Below are 18,662 nucleotides of genomic sequence, written 5' to 3'. Positions count from 1 at the left end.
GATCGATTTCTGGAACTTACAGTAATCCCCCCCCCCCACCCACTTCCACCATTCTCCATTCTTGTTTCCCTCTCTGATCTTATCTCCTTACCTGCCTGTCACCTCCCTCTGGTGTGCCTCCCCCTTCCTCTTCTTCCATGGCCTTCTGTCCTCTCCTATCACAGGTAAAGCCCTCTCAACCATCGAGGACATCTACGTGAAACACTGTTGTAGAAAGGCAGCACCTATCATCACAGATCCTCACCACCCAGGTCATGATCTTTTCTCGCTGCTTGTCAAAGGTACAAGAACCTCATGACTTGCACCACCAGGTTCAAGAACAGTCACTACCCCTCAACCATCAGGCTCTTGAACAAAAGAGGATAACTACACTCATCTATTGAGATGTTACCACAACAAATGATATCGATTTAAGGACTCTTTATCATGTTCTTGTTATTTATTTATATTTGCCTTTGAAGAGTTTGTTGTCTGCTATGCTCTGATTGATCTTTCATTGATCATGCTTACAGTTGCTATTCTATAGATCTGCTGAGTATGCCCACAGAATAACAAATCTCAGGGTTGTATAGGATGACATATATGTACACTGATGATAAAATTTACTTTGAACTTTTGAGCTCTGAACTGGATATTATGTGGTGTAGGTGCAGAGAGTAATATAGGTTCTGTAAACCTTCTCCATCCTTTGATACCCTGCACCTTCCTGGTGGCTATTCAAACTCCAGGAAATAAGATTTTCAATTATGATATAATGGGTTGTTTTATTTTAAAGTATCTCACTTCTGTTCTACTGGATTCATCACCAGTAATAAGCAAGCATAGCTTAAAGGCAAAGTAAAATCTAATTATTATTATAATTTAGTGCTTAAAGAAGCAACACAGTTGTGAAAAGCAAGACAGCAGTTCAATTTTAGCTTGCCCTGAAGTGTGTGCAAATTTGAGTAATTAAATGAAATATGGAAATCATGGTGATGATCAGCTCCACAATGAATTCTTAATGATTATGCTTTTCAGATTATGAATAATTTGTTTTGATTATGGAATTTTGGCACTATAACTTATTATTTCTGCCTTTTGTAGGAAATAGGAGGTGCAAGCCCTCCGCAGAGAAACTGGAAGGGAATTGCTATTGCACTGCTCGTGATCCTTGCAGTCTGCTCTCTCATCACTATTTCAGTCATCCTTTTAACTCCAGGTAAATAACATATACCTACTTATTTGTTTTGCCAGTTTTTATTATGTTTTATCAGACCTTATCTGGAAATGCATGAAAATACATGTCTAATGCACTTCTTCTACATATCAACCACATCTGTAATATTTCACAGTTGAGGTCTTTATTGAAGGTCTTTGTAGTCAAAATAGTTGCTGTCACAGATTGTGTTTGAGGCTTGGATGCCATTCCCAGAAGCCAGGCTATGTCAATCACAAAATTCCACATAATACTGTGGCAAACTACCATACGTATATTCTTGGCATTGTAACAAAGAACTTACACAAATATTAGCAATTAACCTTTCTAGAAGTAGCTTCTTTGCCATTAACATTACTGATTAGTTACAAATGCTACATCATATTTTCCTTTGAATTCTTCATGGTACTCGTACGTTTTTTACGTGCCAAGTCTCTTCCTGGTACTAAGCAGCCAAATTGAATAAAAGATGTTCTATCAAATTTATTGTGAATCCATATCATTAATCAATGTGCCTGGCAGCTGAAAGGAAAGTTGGAAATCGTCCTGAGTTCCAAATCTTTATTAAAGATCCGTGGCCGAGGGCACCCTGTGGTTCTAATGTAGAGTAATATAATTGGTGGAAATGTCCAGAGTTCACATCCACTGACATTGAGTTGGGGTTTCACTTTAAGAGGCTGGTCTGACGTGATGACATAATGACGTACTTACATAAAGTTTTTTTTTACTACGCTTTGTCTTCAATGTTTGGTGTACAATAAATGAGTTGTTACGGCTTTTCTTAAACATAAAATGGTTCTGCTGTTTTTATTTACGGAAACCTACACTAAGAACCTCAATTTGGCTGAAGCTTTGAAAGAACTGAGCTTCCTTTTGGTTGATATAATTGGGTCCATCTTGTCAGCCCCATCCACATTTAAATTGCTTCAGAAACTGTCCATTTCCGATTGTGAATAGTTTTGGACTCCTGACCTCAAAGAAAGGATGTGGAGAGAGTTCAGAGAACGTTCACGAGAATGATTCTGGGAACGAAAGGGTTTTCATATGAGGAGCGTTTTATTGTCTCTGGGCCTGAGCTCATTGGAGTTTAGAAGAATGGGGGGTGGGGGTGGAATCTCATTGAAGCTTATCAACTATTGAAAGGTCTGGATAGAGTGGATGTGGAGTGGATGTTTCCTATAGTGGGGGAGTGTAGGACTAGAGGGCACAGCCTCAGAATAGAGGGACATCCATTTAGAATAGAGATGATGAGAAATTTCTTTAGCCAAGGGGTGGTGAATCTGTGGAATTTGTTGCCACAGGTGGCTGTAGAGGCCAAGTCATTTAAGGCAGTGGTCAGATGTGAAAGGCTGTGGGAGGAAGGCAGGAGAATGGGTTGAGAGGGTGATGAAATGGTGGAGCAGAGTCAATGGGCCAAGAGGCCTAATTCTGCTTCTATCACTTGTGGTCTTATGGTCTATTTCAAAATGTATTGATGTATTATAATTAAATACAGATGCATTGAACAACAAAAATAGAACTAGTATTGATCCAAAATTACTGGACACTTGTAATCATTGCCTTCACTGGGGAAAAGCCAGTGCCACCAATGTTGATCCTAGCCCCATCAGTCGAGAAATGGGTTCATTTGAAATTTAACTGTGGCTCTAATTCCAACATGATTTTGTTTGATATTTTTGCAGTTTTTGTGAGAACACATATTCTAAAAAGGAATACTTTAGTTAAACCACATTCCAAAGCTGATTGCTTCTTCATTTTAATAGACAAGAAGAGCTTGCTTTTGCTCTACGTCAACTTCTCAAAGTTAGTGTGGGTATTTTATTTAATGTAGTGAGCAAGGAGATTATAAGTGTACTATTGAAAACTTGGATTAATTATCTGACACTTTACTTCACAGAAAGAGAATCAATTTCCATTAACAAGTTCATAAGGTTATTTTAGAACATAAGACCATAAGGTATAGGAGCGGGATAAGACATTCGGCCCATCGAGTCTGCTGCTTCATTCCATTATAGCCAATGGGGCAACACAGTGGCATAGGGGTTAGTTAGCACAATGTGTTACAGGACAAATAACCTGGATTCAATTTCCACTGCTGCCTGTAAGGAATTTGTACATTCTCCCTGTGACTGTGAGAATTTTCTCCGGGTGCTCCAGTTTCCTCCCATATTCCAAAGATGTACCAGTTGGTGGGTTAATTAGTCATTGTAAATTGTCCCACGACAAGGCTCAGATTAAATCGGGGAATTGTTGTGTGGCACGGCTCGAAGGGCCGGAAAGGCCTATTCTGTGCTGTATCTCAATAAATAAGTACTAAATAAACCTTTGACAAACTGACTAATCAAGAACTTAATAAATCCACTTTAAGTACACCCAATGAATTCGCCTCCACAGCCACCTGTGGCAACGAATTCCACAGATTCCCCACTCTCTGGCTAAAGAAATTCCTTCTCATTTCTGTAATTTTGCCTTGCACATTAACAACTTTAGAACAATACCTCCTATTGGTGGAGATGGGACATGATATTGCCAGCTAGCTTTGATGGAGATAACGTGAGAAATGATGAAGCATGGCCAAGTTCATAAAAAAGAATCATTGAAGCAGAAGACCAAAATTGGCTTTCAGAAACATTTGCGTATAAGCATTGATAGTAGCAATAAGATTCCTGTGTAGTCCCAATAGGTAATTACCACAAGAGATAGAGAGCATTGCAGAGGAAGTTAATCAGAATCATCACTGATCTCAACAGGCAATTTACTTTGCTTTATTACCAGTGTCCTTTGTGTCAGGAGATGGTTTACCTTCATCGTTGTATTTATTTATGGACGAGCAAACTGGGTCAACCACCGCAACATGATCAATGCTGCGGCATTAAAGAGCTTGCAACATGTAAGATATACAGTACCTTGCACAATTGGAAAGTGAACACTAATTGTATATTTCTCCCGCAGAGCACCTGCATTCAGTCTGCAGGGCAATCAATACTTTTCCAATGGCTGCTACTTCAGGTCTACATCCTTATCCTCATTGTCTTTGACATCCTGCAATGCTGTGCAATGCTTTTTCCTCACTGGATGTTCTGTTATATGAAGTATCAGCAGCGAATATTCAACCTTAGCCAAGTTCAGTACCTTACAGACCCCTAATTACAGGAGAGCAAATTTTCTGTATTGACACCTACCAGCAGCAAACTGAGACTTAATTCAAGTCCTTGGTATGAACATATTATAATTTAAAAGACCTTTTAAATTAATCCAGGTTTTAAAAGTTCAAAATGAATGTATTACCAAAGTACATATTTGTCACTATACGCAACGTTGAGATTCACTACTTGTGGACATACTGAATAAATTCATAATAGAATAATAATCATAACAAAATAATGAAGGTCTGCACCATCTTGGGTGTTCCACCAGTGCACAAAAGATAGCAATCTGTACAGATGCAAAAAGAATAAATAATAAGAATAAATAAATAAGCAATAAATACCAAGAACATGAGATGAAGGGTCCTTGCAAGTGAGTCTATTGGTTGTGGACACAATTCAGTGAAGGAGCAAGTGAACTGAAGTGAAATTATCCTCTTGCTTCAAGAACCTGATGGTTGAGGGGTAGTAACTGTTCCTGAACCTGGTGATGTGAGTCCTGAGGCCCCTGTACCTTCTTCCTGATGGCAGCAGTGGGAAGAGAGCATGTCATAGGGTCACAGAGACTGGAGGAAAGCACAGCACAGAAAAGGACCGTTGGCCCATGTAGTCTGTGCCGAACCATTTAAACAGCCCACTGCCATCAATGGACCCAAAGCCCCTCATAATCCTACCATCCATGTACCTATCTAAATTTCTCCTAAATGCTGAAATCAAGCAGGCATGCATCACTTGTGCTGATAGCTCATTCAACACTCTCACGGCCTTCTGACCGAGAAGTTTCCCCTCATGCTCCCTTTAAACTGTTCCCCTTTCACCCATAACCCATGACCTTTGGTTGTAGTCCCACCCAACCTCAGTGGAAAAAGCCTGCCTGCATTTGTCCTATCTATAGCTCTAATAATTCTGTACACCTCTGTCAAAACTGCTCTCAATCTTCTACATTCCATGGAAGACAGCCCTAACCTATTCAATCTTTCCTTATAACGCAGGTCGTCCAGACCCAGCAACATCCTTGTAAATTTACTGTGTATTCTTTCAAACTTGTTTACATCTTTCCTTTAGGTAGGTGACCAAAAGTGAATACCATACTCTAAGTTAGGTCTCACCAGTGTGTTTTCGAACTTCAACATAACATCCCCAAAAGGCCAATGTGCCAAAAGCTTTCTTTATAACCCTCTCTACCTGTGACACATCTTTCAATGATTTATGGACCTGTATTCCCAGATCCCTTTGCCCTACCATGCTTCTCAGTGCCCAACCATTCACTGTGTAAGACCTGCCCTGGTTGACCACTGAAAGTGCAAAACCTCATATTTGTCTGTATTCAATTCCATCTGCCATTATTCATCCCATTTTTCTGGCTGATCCAGATCCCTCTGCAAGGCATCAGATTAGGTCATTTTGTTCCTATGCCATTTCATCATGGCTGATCCTGAATCCCAGTCAATCCCATGCACCTGCCTTCTTGCCATATCCTTTGATGCCCTGACTGATCATGAAATTATAAACTTCTGCCTGAAATATACCCAAAGACTTGGCCAGATCTTTCCACAGAGTCACTGCTCTCTGGCTAAAAAAAAAATCCTCCTTACCTCTGTATTAAAAGGTTGCCCCTCAATTTTGAGGCTGCATGCTCTTGTTCTGGATAGACCCTACAAAGGATCCACATGCACCCCGTCTAGCCCTTTCAATATACAGAAGATATCAGTGAGATCCCTCCGCATTCTTCTAAATTCCAGTGAGTACAGGCCCAAAGCTGCCAAACGCTCCTCATATGTTAACCCCTTCATTCTGGAATCATTCTTGAGAACCTCCTCTGGACTCTCTCCCATGACAACAGATTCTTTCTGAGATAATGGGGCCCAAAACTGTTGACAAAACTCCAAATGCGGCTGACTAGTTTCTTATAAAGCCTCAGCATTATCTCCTTGCTTTTATATTCTATTCCCCTTGAAATAAATGCCAACATTGCATTTGCCTTCTTTACCACAGACTCAACCTGTAAATTCACCTTCTGGAAGTCATTCACAAGGATTCCCAAGTCCCTCTGTACTTCTGATGTTTGAACCTTCTCCTCATTTAGATAAAAGTCCACAGTATTGTTCCTTTTACCAAAACACATTATCATTTATTTCCCAACACTGTAATGCATCTGCCATTTATTTTGCCCATTATTCTAATTTATCTAAGTCCTACTGCAATTGCATTGCTTCCTCAGCACTACCTACCCCTCCACCTACCTTCATAACATCTGCAAACTTTGCCACAAAGCCATCAATTCCATTATCCAAATCATTGACAAACAATTTGAAAAGCAGCGGTCCCAGTACTGACCCATGAAGAACACCACTAGTCACTGGCAGCCAACCAGAAAAGGTCCCCTTTATTCCCACTTGCTGCCTCCTGCCTGTCAGCCATTCCTCTCTCCATGCCAGTATCTTTCCTGTTCCACTATAAGATTTTATTCCTCTCTCCATGCCGGTATTTTTCCTGTAACGCCACAGGATTTTATCTTGTTAAGCAGACTCATCCATAGCACTTTATCAAATGTCTTCTGAAAATCCACATAAATGGCATCCACTGCTTCCTCGAAGAATTCTAACAGGCATGTCAGGCAAGATTTCCATTTACAGAAACCATGCTGTCTTTGACTTATTTTATCATTATTCTCCAAGTCCCTCAAAACCTCATCCTTAATAGGCTCCAAACAATTTCCTAACCACTGAGGTTAGTCTAACTGATCTATAATTTCTTTTCTTTTGCTTTCCTCCCTTCTTAAAGAGTGGAGTGACATTTGCAATCTTCCAGTCCTCCGGGACCATGCCAAAATCAAGTGACTCTTGAAAGATCGTGACCAATGCATCCATTACCCCTTCAGTAACCTCTCTCAGGACTCTGGGATGCACTTATCCGGGTGACTTATCCACCTTAAGACCTTTGAGTTTCCCTAGCACATTTTTCTTTTGCAATAGCAATGGCACTCACTATTGCTCCTTGACATTCACAGATCTTTGGCACACTGCTACTGTCTTCCACAGTGAAAACCGATGCAAAGTATCCACTAAGTTCACCTGACATTTCTTACTCCCCCATTACTACGTCACCAGCATCATTTTCTAATGGTCCAATATCAACACTCATCTCCCTTTTACTCTTTATAGAACAGAAAAAACAGAGTATCCTGTTTTACATTATTAGCTAATTTGCCCTCATATTTCACCCTTTACCTTCTTATAGCTTTTTTAGTTGTATTTTGTTGAATTTTAAAAGGTCCCCAATAGTTGAACTTCCCACTCACTCTTGCTAGCTTATATGTCCTTCCCTTGGCTTTTATGTGGTCCTTAACTTCCCTTGCCAGCCACAGTTGGCTCCCCCTGCCATTTGAGAACAACTTCTTCAGTGGGAGTTATCTATCCTGCGTCTTGTGAACAATTCCCAGGAACCTCAGCCTGTTCTGCCTTCATCCCTGCCAATATCCCCCTCCAATCCACCTGGGCAAGCTCTTCTTTCAGGCCTCTGTCGTTCCCTTTATTCCATCGTGATACTGATATGTGTGACTTGTGCTTCACCCTCTCAAATTACATCATGAATTCAATCATATTATGATCACTGCCTCCTAAGGCTTCCTTTACATTAAGCTCCCCAATAAGATACGGGTTATTAAACAACACCAATGTAGGTTATTATGCATTACCCTTATCACATAGCTTTTCTAGTTCCCTTCCATCTCAACCATCCATCTCATCGACTACTTCGAGGCCTATATATGATTCCCATAATGGCTTTTTTACCCTTGCAGTTTCTTAACTCCACTCACAAAGATTCAACATTCTCCGACACTGTGTCACCTCTTTTTAAAGAGTCTCCATTTGTATCCAGTCATTGACTTGTCCTTCCTTACACTCCTGTTACACCCATCATCTACTTGCAAAGCCGCTGGTTCATCCTCAGCTCTGTCATACTGGTTCCCATCCCCCTGCCATATTAGTTCAAACCGCTCTCTACAGCTCTGCTAAACTTGCCCATAGCGCATTCGTCCCCTCAGATTCAAGTACAACCTGGTTACACCCGCCCCAGAAGAGGTCCCAATTATCTAGAAATCTGAATCCCTGCCCCCTGCTCCAGTTCTTCAGCCATGCATTTGTCTGCCACCTCATTCTATTCCTATCCTCACTGTCATGTGGCACAGACAGCAGTTCCGAGATTACTGCCTTTGAGGTCCTGGTTCTTAGATTCCTTCCCTAACTCCTTCATTTCCTTTTTTCTGGACCTCCTCCCTTTCTCTACCTAAGGTATAGGTACCATATGTATTACAGCTTCTGGCTGCTCACCCTCCCTCTTCAGGATATTGTGAATGCATTCAGAAACATTGAGGAACCTGGCACCTGTGAGGCAAACTACCACCTGTGTTTCTTTTTCACATTCACAGAATCGCCTATCTGTCCCCCTAACTATAGAGTCCCCTATTAGTGCTGCCTTCCTCTTCAGTTCCCTCCCCTTCTGAGCCATAGGGCCAGACCCAGTGCCTGAGCTTGATAGCTCACTGTCCACTACACCCCAAATTCTGATGTAATCCACAGATTTGCTGATCCAGTTAACCGCATCATCATCCTGATCATTGATATAGATGAGAAACAATAAGGAACCCAGCACTGATCCCAGCAATCTTCCACTAGTCACAGGCCTCCAGTCAGAGAGGGAACCATCTGCAACCGCTCTCTGGCTTCTCCCACAAAACCAATGTCTAATCCAATTGATTAGCTCATCTTGAATGCCAGGTGACTAAACCTTCCTGACCACCCTTCCATTCAGTTCCTTGTCAAATACCTTCCTGAAGTCCATTAAGACAACATACATTGCCTTGCCTTCATCAGCTTTCCTAGTAACTTCCTTGCAAATATCTATAAAACTGGTTAAGTATGATCTATGATACATGAAGCCAAGTTGACCATCCTCTATCAGTCCATGGCTCTCCAAATACTTATATATCCAGTCTTTTTCCCTGTCACACAAGATGATTTAAATATCTCTGTTAGGGCCCCGGCAACTTCTGTGTTTGCCCCCCACGGGGTCTGAGGAAACATGTAGTCAGGTCCTGGGGATCTATCACCCTAATTTCTGGTTAACAACGGATGGTTCAATCCGGGTCATATTACGATCGAGGAATGTGTTGGTAGCCCGGATATTGAACTTTTTGCTGACTCCGGCCTTATTAGATAGATAGATAGACAGACATACTTTATTGATCCTGAGGGAAATTGGGTTTCATTACAGCCGCACCAACCAAGAATAGAGCGTAAATATAGCAATACAAAAACCACAAACAATCAAACAACCAAATGCAAACTATGCCAGGTGGAAATAAGTCCAGGACCAGCCTATTGGCTCAGGATGTCTGACCATCCATGGGAGGAGCTGCAAAGTTTACCTCCCGTGCCGCCCAGTGGTGTATCTCGGTGGAATATGGCCAGAGTCCAACAGTAAAAAGTTCAATATCCGGTCTACAAACACGTTCCTCGATCGTAATATGACCCGGATTGCACCATCCGTTGTTAACCAGAACAGTAAGCACCCAGCTTCTTTACACTTACCACTCTCAGTGCACTTCCGGTCAGCCCGAACGGTCTGGCAGCCGTCCATGGAAAAGTTTGATCGGGTATGTCCTCGTGCAGCCCCGTTCCAGTAAAACACATGACACTGTACTCCCGAAATGTTCTCTGACGCCTGGCTAGCGCCGTGAACTCATCCATTTTATTACCCACCGAACTCCTCTTCTCCATAAGTCTCCACTGAGATTATGCATTATGATCAGGGATTAAGGGAGCTCGGGCTTTACTCTTTGGAGAGAAGGAGGATGAGAGGAGACATGATAGAGGTGTACAAGATAATAAGAGGAATAGATAGAGTGGATAGCCAGCGCCTCTTCCCCAGGGCACCACTGCTCAATACAAGAGGACATGGCTTTAAGGTAAGGGGTGGGATGTTCAAGGGGGATATTAGAGGAAGGTTTTTTACTCAGAGAGTGGTTGGTGCGTGGAATGCACTGCCTAAGACAGTGGTGGAGGCAGATACACTAGTGAAGTTTAAGAGACTACTAGACAGGTATATGGAGGAATTTATGCTGGAGGGTTATATGGGAGCAACACACATCAAAGTTGCTGGTGAACGCAGCAGGCCCCTTACTCACTCTTCCTTCAGTTAGTCCTGATGAAGGGTCTCAGCCTGAAACGTCGACTGCACCTCTTCCTACAGATGCTGCCTGGCCTGCTGCGTTCACCAGCAACTTTGATGTGTGTTGCTTGAATTAATCCAGCATCTGCAGAATTCCTGTTGTTTGAGTTATATGGGAGGCAGGGTTTGAGGGTCGGCACAACATTGTGGGCTGAAGGGCCTGTAATGTGCTGTACTATTCTATGAAATTTCCATGAGATGCAACACTGGGTGTCATGGGAGGTTGTTCCTGCTTATGGCCATCGAACTTTGCAGCTCCTCCCGTGGAGGGTCAGACACCCTGAGCCAGTAGGCGGGTTCTGGACTTATTTCCATCTGCCATAGTTTGCATTTTGTTGTTTGATTGTTTGTGGTTTTTGTATTGCTATATTTATGCTCTATTCTTGGTTGGTGCGGCTGTAACGAACCCCAGTTTCCCTCTGGATCAATAAAGTATGTCTATCTATCTATCTAATTTGCCTCAGGACAGCAAACACTCCCTCCTCTGTAATTTGCATAAAGTGCATTAAGTTGATGCTGCTTTTCCTCACTTCTATAGACTCTTTACATCTCATGTTTTGCATCTGTCTTCACTGTGGAAGTCACTAACAGGATGGTGGAAGCTCCAGGTGTAAGGGGGCATGAAATGTTTGAAGTTACCATACCTAGAGAGAAGGTTCTTGGGAAGCTGAAAGGTATGAATGTAGATAAGTCACCTGGACCAGATGGTGTACACGCCGGAGTTCTGAGAGAAGTAGTTGAAGAGTTTGTGAGGCATTAGTATGATCTTTCAAGAATCACTAGATTCTGGAATGGTTCTGGAAGATTGGAAAATTGCAAATGTCTCCACCTTTCAAGACATGAGAGAAGCAGAAGAAAGGAAATGATAGGCCAGTTAGTCAAACCTCAGTGGTTGGGAAGATGTTGGAGTGGATTATTAAGTATGAGGTCTCAGGGTACTTGGAGGCAGATGATAAAATAGGCCATAGTCAGCACGGATTCCTCAAGGGAAAATCTTGCCTGACAAATCCATCGGAATTCTTTGAAGGCGTAATAAGCAGCATAGACAAAGGAGAACCTTTAATGTTATGTACTTAGATTTTCAGAAGGTCTTTGACAAAGTGCCACACATGAAGCTTTGAAACCATGGAATTACAGGAAAGATTCTAGCATGGATAAAGAAGTGTCAATGAGTTGGATTATAGAATTGATGGCTTTGTTGCAAAGTTTGCAGATCATATGAAAATAGGTGGAAGGGCAGGTAGTTTTGAGGAAGCAGAGATGTAACAGAAGGACTTAGATTATGAGAATGGGCAAAGAAATGGCAGGTGGAATATAGTGTTGGGAAGAATCATGTACCTTGGTAGAAGAAATGAAAATGATGACTATTTTATAAATGGAGAGAAAATACAAAAAAAAAACTGAGTTGCAAAGCCCTTGTGCACGATTCCCTAAAGGTTAAGTTTCATTTTGAGTCTGATGAGGAAGACAAATGTAATGTTAACATTCATTTCAAGAGGACTAGAATATAAAAGCAAACATGTAATGTTGAGACTTTATGAAGCACTGGTGAGACCTCACTTGAATGATTGTGAGCAGATTTGGTCCCCTTATCTTAGAAAGGATGTGCTGAAACTGGAGAGGGTTCTAGGAGGTTCACTAAAATGCTTCCAGGATTGAATGGCTTGTCATATTAAGAATGTTTGATGGCTCTAGGCCTATATTCACTAGAATTCAGAAGAATGAGGGGTGACCTCATTAAAACCTATCAAATGGTGAAAGGCCTGAATGTGGAGAGGATGTTTCCTATGGTGAGAGAGTCTAAGACTAGAGGGCACTGCCTCAGAATAGAGGGGCGTCCTTTTAGAATAGAGATGAGGAACAATTGCTTTCACCAGAGGGTGGTGAATCTGTGGAATGTTCTGCCACAGGCAGCTGTGGAGGCCATGTCATTATGTATATTTAAATCAGAGGTTGATAGATTCTTGATTAGTCAGGGCTTGAAAGGATACTGAGGGAAGGCAAGAAATTGGGGCTGAGAGGAAAAATGGATCAGTCATGAGGAAATGATGGGGCAGATGGACTAATTCTGCTCCTATATCTTACAGGTCTTGTGGTCTCCTGAATGAACAACGATACAAAAAATTCATTTAAGACCTCCCCCATCTCTTTTGGCTCCACACGTGGATCAGCATTCTGATCTTCCAGAGGACCAATCTTGCAATCCTTTTGCTCTTAACATATCTGTAGAATCTCTCCTTCACTTTGTCTGGCCTTCTTTTAGCCCTCCCGATGTCTTTCTTAAATGTTCGCTTGCATTTTTCATACTTCATAAGCAGCTCATTTGTTCCTACCTGCTTTGCACCTCCTTTTTTTCTTAACCATGGCCTTGATATCTCTTGAAACCAAGGTTTTCTATACCTGTTATACTTAGCTTTTATTCTGCCTGTTCCAATCCACACTTGCCAGATCCTTTCAATACACACAAAAGTGGCTTTTCTTCACTTTAAAACCTCACTCCATGGACCAGACCTATTCTTTGCAGACTTACTTCGTAACCTTTGGCATTGTGATTACTAGCTGCAAAGTATTCCCTTATACAAACTTTTGTCACCTTCCCTGCCTCATTCTCTAATAGCAGATCAAGTATCGCATATTCTCTCATTGGGTCTTCTGTGTACTGATTAAAGAAGCTTTCCTGAACACATTTGACAAAAGCTCTATTCCATCAAGTCCTTTTACATTATGGAGTCCAAGTATACATGTAGGAAGTTAAAATCACCTACTCTAATAACCTTATGTTTCTTTCATCAGTATGAGATCTCTGCAGTTTTCTGCCTAAATCCTTTGGACTGTTGTCTGGTCTGTAATATAGCTCAATTAACATGGTCATACCTTTCTTATTTCTCAGTTCCACCTCACTAGACGAGTTCTCCATCCTGTCCTGACTGAGCACTGCGGTGAAATTTTCCCTGACTAGTAACACCACCCCTCCTCCTTTAATCCTCCTTTGTGCCTTTTTTTGTCTCTGAATGCATTCTCCATAAGTATTGTACTTTGCCTCTGAGCCAAGAAGAATGACATAATATTGATAAATAATATTGTTGTTGCCAATGGGAACTGAATGAGAATCTGTAGGCCCCCCACACTATTCTGTATACCCTTCCAGGTAAGTGTATCCCAATATCCACCTGCAATCATGTCTATACAGGCAACACTCCCCTCACAGTGCTTTCATCAAATTGTGTCATTTGTTTTCCTCATAGCTCTACTTGATGCAGGTTGCTGCTCTCTTTATTGTGCATTATGGATTGACAGGAAATCATGAGGGTCATTTTAAACATCAAGCCAGTGAACAATTGATTACTCCTTTTGAGAAGTCCAACTCATATGCTTTTACATAGCTCTAGGGAGTATGTAGTTAACATCGATCAAACTGTCAGTGATGCTCTCTTTATACCAAGAAATAAAACATATAGTCATAGTCATAGCCATACTTTATTGATCCCGGGGGAAATTGGTTTTTGTTACAGTTGCACCATAAATAATAAATAGTAATAAAACCATAAATAGTTAAATAGTACTATGTAAATTATGCCAGGAGATAAGTCCAGGACCAGCCTATCGGCTCAGGGTGTCTGACCCTCCAAGGGAGGAGTTGTAAAGTTTGATGGCCACAGGTAGGAATGACTTCCTATGATGCTCTGTGTTGCATCTCGGTGGAATGAATCTCTGGCTGAATGTACTCCTGTGCCCAACCAGTACATTATGTAGTAGATGGGAGACATTGTCCAAGATGGCATGCAACTTGGACAGCATCCTCTTTTCAGACACCACCGTCAGAGAGTCCAGTTCCATCCCCACAACATCACTGGCCTTACGAATGAGTTTGTTGATTCTGTTGGTGTCTGCTACCCTCAGCCTGCTGCCCCAGCACACAACAGCAAACATGATAGCACTGGCCACCACAGACCTGTGCGATCATGTTTGCTGTTGCCGTATTTTTGTTGCTGTATATAATATAATACTATAGCCAGGTACCGACACCTTTGCCCACAATGTCTGTGTTGCTGAAATAATTTGTCTGCAGTTTTGGTCACTTACCTACAGGAAAGATGTAAATAAGTTTGAAAGAGTACAGAGCAAATGTGTAAGGATGTTGTTGTGTCTGGATGACCTGAGTTATAGGGAAAGACTGAATAAGTTAGGATTTGTTCCTTGGAACATAGAAGATGAGAGGCAATTTGACAGAGGTGTATAAAGTTATGAGGGGAATAGATAGGGCAGATACAAGCAGGCTTTTCCCACTGAGGTTGGGTTAAGGGTGAAAAGTAAAAAGTTTAAAGGGAACATGAGGAGAAACTTCTTCACTCAGAGGGTGGTGAGAGTGTCAAACCAGCTGCCAGTGCAAATGGTAATGCAGATTTGAATTCAATATTTAAGCAAAGTTTAGGGGAGGAGAGAGAAGCAGAGTGCTGCGTGTGCTCAGCTCTCCGGTGAAAAATGATATCGTATCCGTTAAATAGGGGCCGTGGACAATTCTGATTTGATGGAGATGGACCTGAAAGCACAGAGGAACATCTGGAAAAATTTCTGAAACGCTCATTCGCTGCTGTCGTTACTGTGTGGTCGGCAATCTTTCGGAGGGAAGGCCTCAAAATCCCCGGCTTTGCCTGCTGTTGGTGACCAAGATGGAGGTCAAATCGTTCAGATAGAGATGGCGCTCAGTACTCAGTGTCAGAGAGCTGATCAGAGCTGGAAGTTTTCAGATGACTCAGATTCGGACTGTGGTCGGGTATGGCAGGGAGAGATTTCTTCCTTCTCCCGTCTGCGTGAGATGTGGGACATTTGAGAGACTTTGAACTTTACTGTGCTCACGGACTTCTTCATCAAGTTATGGTATTGTTGCGTTATTGTAACTATATGTTACAATAATGTGGTTTTGTCAGTTTTTTCAGTCTTGGTCTGTCCTGTGTTTTGTGATATCACACTGGAGGAAATATTGTATCATTTCCTAATGCATACATTACTAAATGACAATAAAAGAGGACTGCGTGTCTTCATAATCTAATCTAAGTTTAGAGAGGTACATGGATGGTAAGGGTATGGAGGGTTATGGTCCCAGTAGAGATTGATAGGAGTTGGCAATTTAAATGGCTCAGCACAGACTAGAAGGGCCAAAGGGCTTGTTTCTACACTGTACCCTTCTTTGACTCTATAGTAATCACATGATCCATATCCCTCCATTCCCTGCATTTTGATTACCACTCCTGACAGTGTGTTTCAGGCACCTGCTCTCTTTAAACAATAGCTAGTACGTTCCTTTCAGACTTTCTCCCTCTCACCTTAAAGCTGTGCCCTTTTGTACTTGACATGTGCATGCTGTGAAAAACATCTTCACTGTATATTTTATCTATGCCCTTCATAATCTTCATCATCATCATGACTTTGATCTCGATCTATGCCTCTCATAATCATATCAGATCTTCCCTCAACCTTTGACGCTGCAGAGAGAATAATCCAAGTGTGTCCAACCTCTCCTTATGCCTTTATCCCTCTAATCAACGCAGCACACTGCTACAACAGGAATTCTGCAGATGCTGGAAATTCAAGCAACACACATCAAAGTTGCTGGTGAATGCAGCAGGCCAGGCAGCATCTCTAGGAAGAGGTACAGTCGACGTTTCAGGCCGAGACCCTTCGTCAGGACTAACTGAAGGAAGAGTTAGTAAGGGATTTGAAAGTTGGAGGAGGAGGGGGAGATCCAAAATGATAGGAGAAGACGGGAGGGGGAGGGATAGAGCCAAGAGCTGGACAGGTGATTGGCAAAGGGGATATGAGAGAATCATGGGAGAGGAGGTCCGGGAAGAAAGACAAGGAGGGGGCGGGGGGACCCAGAGGATGGGCAAGGGGTATATTCAGAGGGACAGAGGGAGAAAAAGGAGAGTGAGAGAAAGGATGTGTGTATAAAAATAAGTAACAGATGGGGTACAAGGGGGAGGTGGGGCATTAGCGGAAGTTAGAGAAGTCGATGTTCATGCCATCAGGTTGGAGGCTACCCAGACGGAATATAAGGTGTTGTTCCTCCAACCTGAGTGTGGCTTCATCTTTACAGTAGAGGAGGCCGTGGATAGCCATGTCAGAATGGTAATGGGATGTGGAATTAAAATGTGTGGCCACTGGGAAATCCTGCTTTCTCTGGCGGACACGGCCTCCTCTACTGTAAAGATGAAGCCACACTCAGGTTGGAGGAACAACACCTTATATTCCGTCTGGGTAGCCTCCAACCTGATGGCATGAACATCGACTTCTCTAACTTCCGCTAATGCCCCACCTCCCCCTCGTACCCCATCCGTTATTTATTTTTATACACACATTCTTTCTCTCACTCTCCTTTTTCTCCCTCTGTCCCTCTGACTATACCCCTTGCCCATCCTCTGGGTTCCTCCCCCCCTTTTCTTTCTCCCTAGGCCTCCTGTCCCGTGATCCTCTCGTATCCCCTTTTGCCTATCACCTGTCCAGCTCTTGGCTTCATCCCTCCCCCTCCTGTCTTCTATCATTTTGGATCTACCCCTCTCCTTCCCACTTTCAAATCCCTTACTCACTCTTCCTTCAGTTAGTCCTGACGAAGGGTCTTGGCCTAAATCGTCGACTAGCACACTGCTACACCTTTTCTGCACCCTCTCCAAAGCTTCCTCTAATGGATGACCAGAACTGCACACAATACTCCAGGTTTGGCAGCAAAAAATGTGCGAAATGCAGAAATCCAGAAGTTGTTGCCAGTGATTCAATGTACCCCCACTTTGTGTGATGCTTTCAGATCTTCACCACATAAACTTTAAAAATACATGATCTGAAGAGAGTTTCCTAATCTGAGTATGAATTATTGCTCCCCCTTAAAAAATTGTGCTTGGTTGCACAGGCGGTCAGTTTAATGATGTCTCAAGGCAGAGTAAACATTTAAACATACTGCCCTTAAATAACAGAAATCTTTTTTACCTCAAAAATACTAAAAATTTTAATTAACAATATTATTGTTTTTAATTTCTTGAGTTTATGAGCATTCAGTGCTATTAGCTACCAACTCTGCTTGGCAGCAACATTTTGGAACTCAGTCAGAATCAGTATCAGGTTTAATATCACTAGCCTATAGTATGTCATGAAATTTGTTGTTATGTGGCAGCAGTACATTGCGATGCAGAATAAAACCTATAAATTACCATGAGAAATTATGGGCAGTTAAGGGTTGTGGGGAAAAGGCAGGTAGGTGGAGATGAGTCCATGGTCAGATCAGCCATGATCTTATTGAATGGTGGAGCAGGCTTGACGGGCCAGATGGCCGACTCCTGCTCTTATTTCTTAAGTTCTTATGAGGAGCATATATAATATGTATATATTTATATAAAAATGTATATTTGTATTTAACAAGTTAAATTAAATAAGTAATGCGATAAGAGAAGAAAAAGTGATGAGGCAGTGTTCAGTGTCCATTCAGAAATCAGATGGCAGAGGGGAAGAAACTGCTCCTGAATCGCTGAGTGTGAGCCTTTAGGCTCCTGTACCTCCTCCCTGATGGTAGCAATGAGAAGAGGGCATGTCCTGGGTGATGGGGCCCTTAATGATGGATGCTGCCTTTTTGAGGCATCACTCCTTGAAAACGTCCTGGGTGCTGGGGAGCCCAGTGCCTAGTGCCCATATGGAGCTGACTGAATTCAAAACTTTTTGCAGCTAATTTCAGATGGTGATGCAGCCAGTTAGAATGCTCTCCATGTTACATCTGTAGAAATCTGCGAGTGTCTTTGGTGACATACCAAACCTCCTCAAACTCCTGATGAAATATAGCTGCTGTCATGTCTTCTTTGTAACTGCATCGATATGTTGGGCCCTGGATTGATCCTGTGAGACATTGACACACAGAAACCTAAATAACTTACAGAATTAGTACTGAATTGTGATGTCAGGGAAGCTAAAATCCATCCTAAAGAGATTGCTAGGTCTTTGCAAGTAACTTTCTTTTGTGGTCAAGGTTAAAGCATCTTTTCAAGTGGGCAAGACTATGAAAAAGATTCACAATTTTTTTATTGTGAGAAGTTAAATACAATATGAAT

At 42.1% G+C, this 18,662-nt stretch overlaps 1 protein-coding gene across 1 annotated transcript in view; it reads left to right on the top strand.

The window, feature by feature from the left end:
* LOC140199671 (inactive dipeptidyl peptidase 10-like) overlaps positions 1-18,662 on the top strand; it is a 928,450-nt gene that overhangs the window by 199,728 nt on the left and 710,060 nt on the right. The window contains exon 2 of the mRNA XM_072262134.1: positions 1,084-1,198. Within this exon, the coding sequence (XP_072118235.1) occupies positions 1,084-1,198 (115 nt within the window). The remainder of the gene's footprint in view (positions 1-1,083; positions 1,199-18,662) is intronic.

The sequence above is a fragment of the Mobula birostris genome, chromosome 6 (genome assembly GCF_030028105.1).
Source record: "Mobula birostris isolate sMobBir1 chromosome 6, sMobBir1.hap1, whole genome shotgun sequence".
In the NCBI taxonomy this organism is placed as follows: domain Eukaryota; kingdom Metazoa; phylum Chordata; class Chondrichthyes; order Myliobatiformes; family Myliobatidae; genus Mobula; species Mobula birostris.
Note: the sequence above shows the minus strand (reverse complement) of the source record. Positions and strands in the feature narration are given on the sequence as shown.